The 16,301-nt window shown below is 38.8% G+C and overlaps 1 protein-coding gene across 2 annotated transcripts in view; it reads right to left on the reverse strand.

Moving 5' to 3' along the window:
• CAP2 (cyclase associated actin cytoskeleton regulatory protein 2) overlaps positions 1 to 16,301 on the reverse strand; it is a 68,729-nt gene that overhangs the window by 20,815 nt on the left and 31,613 nt on the right. For both annotated transcript variants that reach the window (XM_068199565.1, XM_068199564.1), the window contains 4 exons: positions 14,995 to 15,072; positions 2,136 to 2,279; positions 1,837 to 1,922; positions 27 to 132 (listed from right to left, as the gene is read on the reverse strand). In XM_068199565.1, coding sequence (XP_068055666.1) covers positions 27 to 132; positions 1,837 to 1,922; positions 2,136 to 2,279; positions 14,995 to 15,072 — 414 coding nt within the window. The remainder of the gene's footprint in view (positions 1 to 26; positions 133 to 1,836; positions 1,923 to 2,135; positions 2,280 to 14,994; positions 15,073 to 16,301) is intronic.

Consider the following 16,301-nt stretch of genomic DNA (forward strand, 5'->3'; position numbering starts at 1 on the left):
TTCTTGAAGAAAGAAAAAGTACTTACAGTTTTACTCCAGGTGAGACCTGTGGTGTGATGCTCTTTGATATAAGCTTGAAGCTCAGACCAAATGTTCAGATATGACTTCACCCAATCAACATGGCGTGTGTCACTGTAGAAACAGAGGCAATATTTATGTGTGAATGTACTTAAAAACAGACAGAAGTGCTGCTCTTGCTTAAAGCAGGTAAAACCCAATGACTGCCTTAAAGCCATGGACAAAACAGTTAGCAGGTAGCCAACCAGCCCAGTGCTGCAAAGACTGAAGCTACTACATTGGAAAGATCTAGATCCTTCTAGAGGACAAACATGAGCAAAGGATGCCTCTAGCAGAGAGTGCTTCCTGCTAGAAGTGTGTGTCACCATTCTTCTCAGGCTCAAAGTCCACTGAAAAAGCACTAAAGGCACATTGAGCTGTGCAGCAGGTACCCAGACAAAGTTTCAGGGTGCTGAACTTTAGAAAATTAAATATCCATGGATTCTGTAAGATATCCTGGCTGCCATGTTTCAATGTGGCCAGGGCAATACTGGGTCATGTTACAGTCATCAGACTAAAATATTTATACATGAAGAATTTTTAAAGTACAAGTCACAAGTTGGCTTTAGAATCTTTATCATTATTCCTTCAATGAGACTCATAAATGAAACCAGGAAATATGGAGAGAGAAACTGCTTCTAAGATGAAGTCCATAGTTATAACAAATTATTAGTGAATAGTGATGGCTTACAAGGATTTGTGTGTCTATCTTCTATTTATTTCCTTTGGAATTTTATCCTTAATAATGTGGAGGACCTGGGTCAACAGGTTTAATCCAAAGCCTACTGAAGTCAAGGCCTTCCATACTTTGGAAGACACTGTGGTCTGATAAAGTGAAAAACATGAAAGAATTCCTCATTAAAGGAAGAATACCTAAATAATGTACTCCATTTATACCATTACAGGAGACATTTTTTTTCTCCAGTGTAAATACTGGTGCTACATTGTAAAAATCATCAGTTACCCCTGCATCAGTTACTACCTTCAGTAGGTAAACTCAGGCTTTAAGAATAAGATATAATATATAATATATATAAAATAACATACTATATATAGCATATAATTTATATTTATATGTATACAAGAAACATAAATACATGTGAAAGGTTTTAATATTTAAAACCTTTTCCTCACTAAAGAGGAAAAATTCAATAGCAAGTATCATTCTTCATTGGGATATAAAAATCAAGAGCCAAAATCTGGCCTTCAAAAGCATCAAGTCAACAGGATGTATACATGACTTTTCAAAGCGGGCATCCTTTCTCCATCAGTTCACAGATATCATTCATGGAACTTTTTTGTGTATTCCTTGTGCTCTTTGAGAATAGTGAAGTGGTACAGAGAAAAATCAAATTAGGAACTATGGAATTTGAATCTGTATATATAATCTACCATGTAAATACATATTTTCAAGCCAAGAGCAAGAACAGCAACAGTATGAGAGCACAAATGAGAGGAGGATGCGCAGCAGCCAGCTAGCCACACCTTGTTATGTAAATAGGCGTTTGCATATAAGCTCCATGATGCTGAAATGCCAGAAAAATTAAAAATAATCTTAAAATGCGCAGAGAGTGAAAACCAGCACTGCTAATGCTGCTGCCATTCTCACTGCAGCATGCTGCAGGTCAGAGGTGAGGAGGGGAAACTATACTACTGCAAGAAGGTTTCATCAAATGCTTTTTAGTTTACAAAATACTTCCCGTGATAGCACTGTGAACCCTGCTGGTATGGTTAATGCTCTGTTCTCTGGCTAGTCGATACTGGAGCTTGGCAACATACCTGTTCTTGTAGTCCTTTAATACCCTGTTAGTATAAAAGGTAGCAGCATCATTCATCTCCTTGACATAAGGGCCTGGTTTAGGAGACTAGGACCATCACCCCATGGTAGCAGGAAACAACAGAAGGAGAAAGGAAGTAAAACATTAGTCAGACACCTCCCCTGACATACTAGGTTTATTACCTTCTTGGGTGTAGTAGACTGAAGAACTATATAGATGAGACTGCATTTGGAACTATCCTGGGCTGCACCATCCAGAAGCTTATTAACAGCCCTCCCAACCATACCGTGTGTCACTCACCACTGCTATCCACCCAAGGGCAGGGATGCTTTCACTGACAGCTGAGAGGTGGTTGAACATTTTACTTCCTCTGTTCCTTTCTCTGAAGTTCTGGATTTCCTGAATCTTCTCTGATATTGGCTTGAGAAGCATAGCCACCTCATTCTGAAAAAAGGGAAGAGGGGAGAGGAGAGGAGAGGAGAGGAGAGGAGAGGAGAGGAGAGGAGAGGAGAGGAGAGGAGAGGAGAGGAGAGGAGAGGAGAGGAGAGGAGAGGAGAGGAGAGGAGAGGAGAGGAGAGGAGAGGAGAGGAGAGGAGAGGAGAGGAGAGGAGAGGAGAGGAGAGGAGAGGAGAGGAGAGGAGAGGGAAAAGGAAAAGGGAAAGGAAAAAAGAAAAAAGAAAAGGAGACTTCTATTAACAGTGGGTGGTCCAAAAGCACCATGTGGTTTAATACTGTCCTCCTTGCCTACTGATTTAACATCCATAAAGAAAGGTCATCATAAATTTCTACATTACAGCAACAGTTTAATTACCCTCCTATAGTCACAGTGATAAAATGCACAGACATTAAGTATTAATAACGTGTTGTAGTAAAAATTGTTCTCAGCACTAGCAACATTTTCACATACTGCCCAGATTAAGACCCATATCAACCCCATAGCTCAGAGTTAGCAGAATGATTGTGATTTTCATCTGGTATCTCTGGAACTTCTTCAGATGCTTGAGTTTTTCATGTTATTAACCAAGTTGTTTTTCCCAAGAAACACAAACTACTTGTTAGTTGCCTGTTATCATCTGGCAACAAGACTGAGAAAGTAACACACTGTAGGCAAGATCAATTTTACCTTTCCTTCTTGGTACATTTAATGTTTTGGCTGCAAGTAATGAGGGAGGATTTCATGGGAAATATGCTGCCTGCAAGCCATGGTTTGGGGAAGTTCTCCTGGGTTAATCAGAAACAAATGGTATCCAAGGGAATGACTGCTGAGTGGAAGGAATAGTGTCTGGAGCGAAGAGAAAAGCAAAATGAATGCAGAAGCTATCCAAGCTCTTTTCTGTGCAAAGTGAATGCTAATCACACTGGTCCAGTGTCTCAGAAAAACTAATTTACAGTACTAATTCACTGGGAAGAATTCTTCCACTCAGAAAAGAGCAGATTGAGGGACATGGAGTCATCAGTTTACAGGCAAAACAACTGCTGTACATTGCAACCCTATGTGGCAAGCACATTTCTCTCTCTCTCAGGATTTTTATAAAGGTGCACAGAGAGAAGTGAAAGAGAAAACAATTTCTATTTCTGCTCCTTGTTTTTCTCTTGTGGAATGTGTTTGGAGAATTGTTTACCTAGAGCGAATGCCTGGTTGAATCACAGTGGATTGTTTGGGCCTGATGGCCAATGAGATCCACCTGTCTGGATTCTGGAGAACAGGGTCAGGAGTTGTGAGTGAGTTAGATAAGATAGTTAGAGAGAGTAGCATGTAGTTTTTAGTATCCTCTTTTATATAGTATATTAATGTATCATAGCATAATTATAATAAAGAATTCATTCAGCCTTCTGAAATAAGTCAGACATCATCATTCTTCCCATTGGGTTCACCAACATCTAAAACAACCTTATAATATTGCACAAGCACGCTCACCAAACCTCACCATAGTATGCTCACCAGTGTCCCACAAAAGACAGTGCACTATTCTGATTCTCCCTGGCACTACACTTGGAAATCATTCAGGATGTAGCAGAACTCTGCAATTTTTCTCACCTTTTCCAGGACTATTTGTGATGTGCTTGTTGGAGACAACTAATCCTCATGATCTTGAGGACTGCCATGACACACACAAAATGATGGGCACATATGTCCTGCATGATCTCTGTCATCTTAAGGTTTTTCTTTTCACCTTTCCAGAAGACTTCAGCATTAGAGAATTTTATGTCACCTTAGAATAAGCATGTTTGCTATGGATCAACAAAGGTCAAAGGCACTTCAAAAACATGTCAAAAAGAGGTTGTGCACTTTGAAAAGTATTTTGATCCACCTACAGAGCATGAACATTTTAGTGGTAGAGTAATTCTGAGAAAGGCCTATACATTGGAAATACAAGGGGATATGTGGTCTTCCCCTACAACAAAATGGCTTGGGAGAAAACAAATATTTACAGTATTACTGTGAAATGAAAATATTTTTTGCTGATAACTTAATGACCAGCACAAGTCATTAAGTCTGAAAAAGCCCTGAAACCCCCATGATTTGTAGTTCTTAAAACATGACCTTGTTGCCATAACATAATAAAGTCTGCAGAAATTCTCTTTTCTAATTTTTGCTTGTTTACAACATGCTGCAGCTGGTATTTTCTTGGGTATTTTCTTATTTTTCAGGGAAATCTTTCAATTATGACAGCAGTTAACAAACCTGAAATTTAAGAAAGTGCTTGTTCTGCTTTGATATTATGCCAGTTTTCCTCCCATAAAGTCTGAGGGATATTTACAGTCCTGAGCTTACTGTGAATCTTCATGGCCCAGTTCCAGACAAAGAGAATATCAGTCCTAAAAATACAGCTCCACAGATGCCTGGTATATCTAGACAGCACTGGGAGGCAGCACATTTCAGTGGATAGTGCCCAGAAGTGGGAGTCCTTAAATGGGAGTTCTCTTTGCAGCTCTCCCACCAAACTGTCATCAGGTTTCAGGAAAGCTGGGTTAGCTTTCTATGCTTTGATTTCCTAGATATTAAATGGTGTTAACATGGCTGTTTTATTTTGTAGAATACTTTGATTTCTATAGATAAGAAGGCAAAATTAAGGTCAAACATTTTTCTGAATGACATACAGTGACCCACACCTCCTCCTACTCCTTCTAGAAAAGCTCTCAGCCACTTTTCTGAGGATCTTCTGTCAGTGGCACAGAGATTATTTCTGTCCCTCAGAACACAGGACTTTATCTAAAGATTACATATTTATAAGAAATGTTTATAAAAATGTAGTGGATTTATTTAATTTCACAGAACCTGTGCAAGTTTTGAAGATTAAATACGTATTGCTAAGGAAAGTTTCTCAGAGTAATCATTCCCTTGGCACTGCAGTGACACCAGAGTGGGCTTGAGGCTTTGCTCAGCTCTGTCCTGTGTGAGAGGTCTTGGCAGAGCAGAACACTCTGCACTCATCCTGTTCTGCAATGGCTGCACAAAATGTGCGTGTTTGTGGAAGCTTCTTGTATTCCAGGTTTCTGTGTAAGGGTTTGACACAGGAACACAGCCTGCAAGGAATCACTGAACTGAGTTCTGTCTCAGTTCTAAATTTTTAGTTAGTGATTAAACTGCAGATGAATTACTGTGTATATGGCATATGGGTATAGAAAGGTTTATTAATTCTGGCAGTAATCAGTCTTGTTTGGCTTTACAATGCAGAAACAGTTGTGCTGAGGGTTCTAGAAGAATAATCTCTTTATTGCAATGAATATTAAAACAGCTAACTTAATAAAATTATTGTCTATATTGTATCTCTAAGAAAACTGAATTCCAGAAGATGAATCAGAACTGTTGGAAAAATCTTCAGCATGCCTTTGGCATGTGCTAGATAAAATTTCTTGTCATTTAAGACCCAGCACAGTTGTTTAACAGAAATTTAAGAGTCTCTTTATAAACACCATTCCTATTACAATATCAGTTTTGCTGAAATGCTTAAAAATGCGACAGGGGCACAACTGACAAATATCAGAAGTAATTCCCAGTATCCTTTTTTCCTTTTAAAATAATGATTAAAACTTGTCACTTTAAACACAAATAACTAGGAAACCAGCCAGCTTATAATATTTTATAATTCTTATTAGAAAATCAAGAGTAGTAAGGCTATTGCCATGATTAGCCAAAACGTTCCAAAAAACTTCCAGCATGCAACAAGAACTGCCTTAGGCCTTGGCTTCAGAGACTTAACAGTCTCAGCCCAGTCTCATAAAATGGCCTGGAATAGCAGTATTCCAACAGAACACACTACACAGACTTTCTTCTCCTTCACATATTTGCATTACCCACACAAGAAATTCCCCAGGTGACAGGCTTAATAGGACTGGCACACAGGGACACTCAGTTCAGGAGAATGGCCAAAGTTTTGGGTTTTGTGTTGTTTGAAATCTGCCTGTAAACTGAACGGCTTGCTTAAATTTTGGCTGCTTGAGCCAGTGATTACTTGAAAATCTCAGCTTTAATTTGGGAAAATGGGTATTTTCTCAGGACCACTGTTGTCCAGAAACCTGCCAGCATCAATCATAAAGGCACAAAACACAGCAGCTAAATAAAAAATATAGTCTTAAAGATCTTCTGTATTTTTAAGCTAATCTTACATGGTTTTGAGGGGTGAGATTGTTTACCGAAGGATTTTTATGTTGATGAGTTATGTTATGTTATGACAATTCACAATTCAACTCACTATTACAGTGTTTAAATCAACCTGACTTATTATGAAAAAAACATGTCAAGAGAATAAATACCCTTTTAAGTTATGCAAAATGAGGGCATGGCAAAGGAGTAGCAACAGAAAACTCAGAGAATTTGGAATCAACGGCCCCTTCCTTTCAGTCAGCTGCAGCCTGAACAGCGTGAGTACAACCTTTATTCCATGGTGTACAGTTCTGTTAGTTTCTCCTTCATACTTATATAAAATCTCCATCATACTTTGTATTTTTAAGAGGCAAGTTTGAAACATGGAGTTTATCTGAATCAGGTGTCTTTGTATGTGTTGGCAAGCAGTGCAGCCTAATAGGAATGGTTCTGCAGAGCAAAACGGTTGGTGCTGAGGCTCCAACATACACAGTATACATGCAAGGGGGGGCAATTTGGGACTAGCTGTAAATTGTGGTTTAGATGCTGCCTGGGAATGTATCTTCCACTTAACTTCATCAGAAAGTTGCACCTTAAGCTGCTCTATAATGTGAAACACAACATAGTAAATGGGGCTGATTTGAAGGAGAAATACAGTCCCACAGTGAGCTAAAACACTAAACGTAGACACAGCCATTATCTCTGCAAACAGCCTAGTACAGTCCCATCCCGCATTTCATCCTTTCAACAGATGAAAGATGTCATGGATAGCAACCACCACACTCAGTTCTAACAATTTAACAGGCAAGCATCTGCTCTCAGCTGAGACTTGTTTCCCTTTACTGTAAATGAAGAAAGAAATATCCCTGAGGAATTATTTGCAGGTATTAATAGATATTAGATGACTATATGTTAGAAGACATTAATAGATGTGATGAAGTGGACTCTACAGGTGCTGGCCATTACTGTTAAGAGAGCCTAGAAAAACACCTTACACAACATTCCTACCTTGACAGTTTAAAGCTGATGAGCAGAAGCCCATCCTGTGTCTACAGGAATAAGATCACCAGTGAGATGCATTTCAGCTATGAATGGCTGTGATTCTAGAACTGAAATAGTTTTTGATTAACTGTCATTTCCTTTTTTTTTTTTTTTTGTATTTTCAAAATCTGTAAAGAAGACTTTAAGTTTGTACTTTTTTTTGGTAGGTATGCAGTTTAAGAAAGGCCTATGTTTTTTCTTTAACTCTTTATTCATAGACTGGATGGAATCAGTGTTCATATTCAGCTGAGAAATAACCTATTTATTTAAGTACATATAAAATATAAATTTTTTACCCTACTGCACCTTAATCCAATGTTTTCTCTGCAACTATTTTCTGACTGTTGTAGAGACCATAAGTGAGATTTTTCTCTGAGATCACTACATTTATGTCCCTCTAGTATTCTGGTATTTTCAGGGTTCAAACCTCTCTTTCTACTTAACTACATTAATTTATTATGGCCTAGTTTTCTTAGAATGTAAATCTTCAACATAGTGGTATAACAAGTATTTGATGCATTGGTCAACAGTACAGGTTTTGCCACTTCAACTCTCTGCTGTGCAGCAGCAGGACTATGACACAGAGAGACAAATCTGCATAACTGTCTGGTCAGCTTCATCAGCACAGAAGCTTAGACACATTTGTGTGCTTCCAAAGTGACTTAATTGGTATTTGGCTTTTATTCCTCTTAGAGAGCACAAAAATTCTCAATCTAACAGCCAATATCAGCTGTAGCAGTTTTGTCCTTTGTGGGGAAAAACCAGGGAATACCAAACTGTAACCCCCACATGACAAATTACTACTTTAGTCATTTGTGGGTTTATTTTTAAATGTAAACTCTGAGGCAAGGCAAGTGGATATGAATGTGAAAGACAAATCGTTTCTAACCAGTAGAGAAATCCAGGGCCTGATACAACCTGCATGCATCAGTTTACAGCAGTGCAGAATCACACCCACTGCCTTTGGCTGGGACTGGCCGGTTTTTAAATTGACTCGAATGTTCTGTGTGTTGTATTCTTGTCCACTGCAGCATTCTGTGGGCAGTATTTTCAACAAGAAAGGATCCTCCTGCTTTAGGAACACAGGCAACACCCCGCAATTAATCAACAAGAACAATTATACTAATAAACTGATTTCAACTTTTTGATGTACTACTCCTCAATCCTGCTGCTGTGATTATAGTTCATGTCAGTGGGGTCCAGGGCATTCCAGGTAGCAAGGAGATTCTGCTAAGCCACAGTTACTTTGTTCACAACATTGGAGATCCTATGAATCTTTGCTAAGAGCAATCACTTTTCATGGGGCATGTTCCAGGAAAGAGATACTAGATGTTGCAGGTTTCCATCCTTGGCCAAACTGTAAGACTGCTCAGTTCATTGAGCAGTCCTGGAACTGACATAACTTTGGAAATCACAAATGTAGATGTAGACCGAAGTAAAATTAGAAAAAAGAAAATAGTTAACTAACCTGTGAATCAAAAAGACCTGCTTTTCAGTCATCTGTACCCCTAGTGATTTCCTTTTTAGAAGGTTATGTGCATAAATCCCAGGAAAGAATTGTGTAACACAGAGAAACGAGAGTACTAGTTTGGATTTGTGCTTAGCAGAAATAAAGAACGTGGTACTTAATGGGAGAGGGAGTGTCCTATCAGCTTAGCTCAGTAGGGTCTCACATGGCACAGTTGGAATATGAACATTGCTACAGGGACTGAAAACTATCCTGGTGATTTTTGGACATTATGTTACAAACAGCAGAATTCCAGTAAAGGTTTGCAGATCCCTAGAATTGCTTAGCATGTCAAATGAGGATCGAGAGTATACAGGTACACAGGAGGTCAGAAGTGCAAGGAACCTTTGGTTACTGAAGCCTGATTCTTGCACAGAATGTGAATTGCTGGCAAGTCTGTGCTGGGGGATGTTGGTGTGAGTCAGTCTAGAGCTGCCACTGATGAGAATCTCTGCCTCTATTCTGTACAAGCTGGGTGAAGCTGCACTTATCATGGCCTTTCTGCATTCCCATGATTCCTAGTTGTCTCTAGGCCTTCCTACTGCTGAGTGCACTGCCCCTGGGGCAGAAGTGAATCTCATATGCATCCACCTTTTATTGACCTGGGTGTTTTGGCAAACACATGTGAAGAAAGTGAAATGGGACAAGGATTCCTAGAGAAGTTAACTAAAAGAAAGACACTGAGGGGCTGGAGTGTGTCCAGAGAAGGGCAATGAAGCTCGTGAAGGATCTAGAGAGCAAGTCGTATGAGGGGCCAATTAAGGACCTGGGGGTGTTTAGCCTGGAGAAAAGGAGGCTTAGAGACACCTTATTGCTCTCTACCACTGCCTGAAAGGAAGTTGTGGTGAGGTGGGGGTCAGTTTCTACATACAGGTAACAACTGACAGGACAAAAGAAAATGGCCTCAAGATGCAACAGAGGATGTTTAGATTGGAGTTTAGGATAAATTTCTTCACTGAAAGTGTTGTCAAGTACTGGAACAACCGGGCCAGGAAAGTGGTTGAACCACCATCCCTGAAGGTATTTCAAAGACGTGTAAACGTGGTGCTTAGAGACATGGTTTAGTGGTGGAGTTGGCAGTGCTGGGCTTATGATTGATGACCTTAAAGATCTTTTCCAACCTAAACGATTCTATGAACTGAAAAGATAATGAATTTGAGGCTGATAAAATGCAGATGAGTGATTTTGAGACAGAATTATGAGGTAACAGTTGTCAGGGGTGATCTGGATGTGAAACAGAGTAAGAGCTTGCAACAATATCCAAAAATGAGCCTGTGACCTCTGCACTGCAGTGGGTTTGTGACTGGAAACTGTTGGTCCATCCCTGCGGCTGTGACCACGTGTCACATGCAGTTGTAGGCTTGCAGATAACAGAAGTATGCCAACAGTTTGGCAAGATTTCAGAGAACAGCACCGGGGGAAGGGGTTCCCTTTCGAGCTCAGGACTCTCAGGCTCCTGTCACTCTTGGCACCTTCTCTGAGTTTGAGGCCTGAGGACCTTAAAAGGATTGAACTAAATTCTTCCTTAAGCTATTTCCAGACGCAGAGGAGCAGGTTAGCAGGAGTGAACGAGCTGAGAGAATGGCACCAAAACTCAGCTAAACTCTTTTGCATAAGAATGTAATAAATTAACAAGGTGAGAAGTATCCTACTGTTTGTATTTTTGGAAAACAGTAAGGGTTATCCCAGTAAGCATGAGGAAAAGTAGGGGGAAATGGAATTACATAAGCAAGTCAGGGTAATTAGAAAACAAACCCTGCTAGAATGCAGAATAATAAGTCCCAGGAGTCCTGTTATTGAAGTACTTTAAAATAGAAAGAGAAGAAAATGAGCAATCCCACACTGACAGAGAGTAGGGAACTGTGAATCTTCATCTTTTGATTTCTACATAAAAATCCTGAGAATGGGTCCTTTATTCAAAGATTTTGCCACAACTATTCTAATCCTACAATAGATTTTTTTTTCTTTTCGCTTGGCTATAAAAAATAAAAACAGAAGGGCTTGTTCTCATGGCTCTAAGTCCAAATTCAAATACAGTTTCTTTGGTTTCTGTGAGGTGAGGTCTCCCTTTTCTAGGAAAAAAAGGGAAAGCTCTCCTTTACCTCTCGCTTTTTTCCACCCCTCTCCTCCCACCTATGTGCAGGATCTGGATATTTAAACTAGGTATTTAATTGGAATGTTTGTCTGCACAATGTTAGGAATAAATCCATGAGCTTTGGCAGTCATATGAACTCAGCATTCTTCTCTAATGAGAAATTACGTAATCATTTATAGTCTGAACTGCATCTGTCATTTAAATCTGTTTGTAGTACTTCTTACCACGAACACACTCATCCTGCATATGCTTATATTGATTCACAAAAATAATAGTCTCATTAATTTGTTCTCAGCACAGGAACAATGGATTCCTCAAGCCCTCAAACAACTCTTTAAAGTGTTTGAACTTTTAAAGTGAAATATAACAACTCATAAAGAGAAGGCAGTATATGAGTCACCATTCACAAAGAATTTAATGTAGTGACTTTGAGCAGTGATCAGTATTCAGGATCGCAAATTAAAAAAAGTTGTTAAACAGATAAATTTGCTCAGGAACACTAATAACTTTTAAAATTATTATGCAATGAAATAAAAACCACATTTCAGTCAGAATTGTATTTGGCTTAGACTGTGGGAAATAGAAAATCAAATCCAAACTGTTTGAGAATGTTTTATGAAGGTTTATGCTAAAACCTGTCTTCTGAATAGCCCAAGCAACATGCAAACATATGGTCTCAAAATATCTTTTTAAACAACTTCTCACGGATTACAGCAATATTCTAATTTATTTTCCCATCTTCTCTGCATTCTCTTATAAACTCATATATTCTCTTATACTATTTATAGTAGTAAACAATTTATAACAGACATTTTTTTGTTTTAATGTTTGAAGTTTTGCATCAGATAATAATTTCTAATAAGTAGATGGACTGAAAAATCCCATCTTGCTGAATGAGCCTGTATCTAACAGCCATTAGCTGGGACATACACAAACAGGAATATCAACTGGTGGTTTTGTCATGTGATCTCTTCCACTGCACATACAAATATAGAACATGACCATAAAAAGTAACAGAACATGCTCTCTGCAAAGTAATTTATTGCAGTTGATGCTAGATTGGTATGCCAGCTGGAATTACCTTCCTGGCTCCTACTATTTTCACATATTCAGATGATAAAGGCTGTGCACTGGAACAGATTCCAAATGAAAAAAAAATAACATTATTGACAAGAAGCAAAACTCTACAAAAGCAACTTTTAGCAATCTTGGCTGTTTGAAAATGTTTGCTAGTGACTCATAGAATGAATTAAAGAGTGAAACGAATTCTAGGACTTCACCATTTTCAGAGAGAAAAAAATACCACTTTTTGATTATATACGTTTCTCTCTTTGCTGAGCACAAATATATTCAAGGATTATCATAGATATAGGAGCTTTCTTTTTGTTTGAATTCCTTATTCATTAGTTTGTAAGCTGCAAGAGCTGAGCTAATTTATTTTTCCAGCTCAATTTCCCCTCCCCTTTTTTTTTTTTTTTTAAGGCACCATGTATGACATCCCAACCTGACAGGAACTCAGTAAATCCCCTCAGTCTCCACACTGCTGTCTCTGAATGTCTACAAAGCTCCTATGCCATAATCGCAACTCGCTGGCTCATTCACAGCTTTACATTATAAAGCAAACAGTCTAGACAGCTGAATGACAGAATTACTCTCTTTTCTCTTGCATTTATAGATATGCTGTCATCTTCATTTGCTTTTCTCTACTCTGTGCATTCTGATATACTAATGATCAGCTTTCCTGTTTGGATTCCACACTGACTCCATGGCTCTAGGCTATAAATACAACCAGAGCTGAGACATCACAGCAATAAGGTCCTGGGGGAGCAGGCCCAGGACGCCTATTTCTTTCCTTCTCCTGCCTTAGCTGGTGATTACTAGTTTTTTCAAAATGCTTAACCAATGTGACATTATAATAGAAATTTTTTTCCTCGTTGTGATGGAGATATAAAAAACCTAATGCCTGGAACCATCAATCTCTGCAGTGGGGAAAAAAATATTCAATTTGTAAAGAATAGGCAGCCTTCAATTATTTTCACATCTGTCCATAGTATAATTGAGTGTGTCTGTGTAAAAAAAAATATGTAAAGAAGAGAAAAAGAATGGACAACAATATGTGTTTTCATGTCTATAAAAATGTGTAGCTAACAGTCTTTAAAAAAAAAACTTAAGTAACTGGACTGGGTTTGCTCTCACTGATAAAAAGAAACTTTAGTCTGTAATATTCCTGGTATTTTAACTTTGGAATGATGTGTACACACATCATGTGGCACTTCCTCTGTGCTAAAGGATAGTTAAATGATAAAAGTGTACTTCAACAAGCTGAAGAAATCTATGCAAGCCTGATAATGTGCAACTAAGACATATGGATGGCCAGCTCTGGTGATGTTTATGACAAGGTTTTTATTATTTGCTGCTTTTCTTAATGCTTCTGTAACCATCATTCTAGATTGCTGGAGAATTTATTTTTCCTTTACTCTGTTGTTTGGTTTTTTTAGCATGTTTTTTGACATTTTTCAATAAAGATTTCTAAACTTTACAGTTGAAAAATCTCAAACTTGACCTCTGACTTGAGGTCAGAAAGTTGTAAGGGTAGGAGTAGAGAGAAGCCATTGCCATTGCCATTCTCACTGGAAAAGCAGAGAAAATCCTACTGATAGCATGTCAGCACAGGAGGCCAAACCAGGACCCAAAGCTTATTCTTGTACCAGAGCTGGGACAATCCCAACACTTCAGAACATTGGATTACATTACGGGCCACCAGATACTGGTCACTGGGGAATATTTTACCTATGAACATGTAGAATTTTGTGGGCCACTGGGTGCAATTGTATTCACAGCCAATATAATGACTGCTCGAGGCCTGTACCAATGGGAATTTTGCCTCTTCTCTGTGAGCCATGACCCACTTTTACTCCTGGAGATCAGGGACAGCTGGAAAAACAACTGATCCCTTCTTGCTTGGAACTCTGAAGTCTACCACTGAATAGCTACAGGCTTTTTTTTTTTTCCTTTTCCTTGAGTCCCCTTGCCATTAAAACATTCTGATTAGAAAAAGTTCTAATTTGTGTCTCTAAGAACAATAGTGACAGCAGAACTTCAATAAATTATACCATGTGCAGAGAGTTCTGATTTGCAAAAATGGATTTTAATGCACTTTGGAGCAGGAAACTAGTGGAGAAAGGCAGAACTGAAGGCCATGATGACACTGTGCAAGGGAAGACTTCATTCTCTGCATATTCCAAGGAGAAAGGTTCAAGGGTGGTCCCACAAAAGAGCTAACTGATTACTATTCCCAGGAATGATAAAGTGCTATTGGCCCTGAGCCTTCTAGAAACTACAAATGAGATTCATAACAACTCCACAGCTTCCCTGAGCTTTCTAGTGAGGGGAGGATTTAAGTAGTTCCCACTGAAACAAGTATATAAATCAACTTGATAAAAGTTTATTTTTCATTTTCTTGACAAAATGCTTTGCCTTCCTTCCAGAATTGGCCTAACCTGGACCTCAGTTTTGGGAATACTGAGTGCATGTGCTAATATTTTTTTTTCTCTCACTAGCTTATACCCTGACTTCAGTGTCTACCACATAGCATCCCTGGGGGGCTGGCAAATAGCCATTCTATTCCATGGCACTTCCAGCTTCCAGAGAAAGACAGATCCCACTTACAAATGAAAAGTGGACAGCTCCTTTGTTTTCTTCAATGATCTTATATGCATTAGTACAGAAAAGGTTCTTAACCCCAGACCATGGCTTTCTGATTATTACAGCACCATACTTATAGAAGTGAAAGCAAGCCCCCAAGTGCACTGTATAAATAAAGGAACAAACAAAGCAAATGCAGGATCATTTGCATCCTGCAAATGGCATATGGCAACACCGACTTTTTCGTACACTGCCTCTTGAAGCTCCAGGTCACTTTCCTTACCTCTTGAGGCTCTTGACATTGAGATGCTAACAGCAAGAAAGATCTCTGCGCTTGGAAAGCAGCACGTACCATCTCTGCCTGTAACAAAAGGAGGAATATAAATTAAACCTTAGCCTGTAACCTCCAATGCCTCTTCGTGGCAGCTGAAAGTCAAGTGTGACAGCTCAAATTTTCCTTGCTGCTTCTCATCTAAATCACAGCCACTGACTGGAAGAAATTTATTAAAGCACTAGCTTAGCTATAAATTTTTTTTTTACACCTATGGTTAAATTCCCTATCTTCTTCAGACAGGAAATAAAATGAGTTGATAAGCAGGTTTTTAGTTCTAATTCCTACGTTTAGTCACAGGAGGACTTAATTTTAACACTTCAGAGTACGTCTAGACATTTTAATGGTGATGCTTATACCCAAGTGCATGGCAAGAACTTATCACCACTGGGAACAGCAATCTGCAAGCTTTGTGTTGAACTGCAGCTTAGGCTGTGGTGATGTTGAGGTTAAGTTGAGCTTGGCACATTTGCTGAGGGACTATGCTGTAATTCATTCCTTGCCCGTGATCTGTGGGCACATTTGATGGCCATGAGAGACGGTGGCTGAAGGTTTTGGGGCAGTTTTCTACTCACAGACCTCTAGCATTTGGGTTAAAGCTGTACCTGACAGCATGCTTTCACGTCACCAGTTTGGATGGGTGGCAAATCTCTACACTCATGGGTGTTTACTAATGTTCAAATTTCTGGTCTTTTTCATTTATTTGAACCCTATACATTTTCTGTACATTCTTATTGATATACACTGATTTGAATGAGTATTCCAGTATCACCTCTACCTCATACAGGTGGAGGAGTAGTGACTAGGAAAAAGCATTACTGGTATAGAAAAGAATTATTCATAACTAGTATATATTGCTAAATACAAACCAAGCCAAACCAAATGCTGTTAACCTAATATGAATAGGTACATTTATAATCACTTTGTGAAAGGGTGGGGAAGTGCACGCCATTTTTCCTTGGGGTTTTTTAAATCTAAAAAGAAAACAAAGTAATTATATATGCAGACCCATGTGGATGCAACTTAAAATACATAAAAGTCAGGAAATTTGATGTTGTAGCAAAGTAAAACAGCTAAATTGTGTTTATTCATCTTAAAATGTGATGGCATGAATAAAACATAATCTGTTAGGATGAAAGTCACTGCAAGGAAGATGGTAAAAGAGACCTAGCTTGGACAGTATTTGGGGAGAAAGGGATAATATGGTCTGACAGGCTGAGATTTCGAAGGGTATAATCATTTCTGTAAATAGATAAAGA

This window comes from Anomalospiza imberbis, chromosome 1 (assembly GCF_031753505.1).
Source record: "Anomalospiza imberbis isolate Cuckoo-Finch-1a 21T00152 chromosome 1, ASM3175350v1, whole genome shotgun sequence".
NCBI classification, from domain to species: Eukaryota; Metazoa; Chordata; class Aves; order Passeriformes; family Viduidae; genus Anomalospiza; species Anomalospiza imberbis.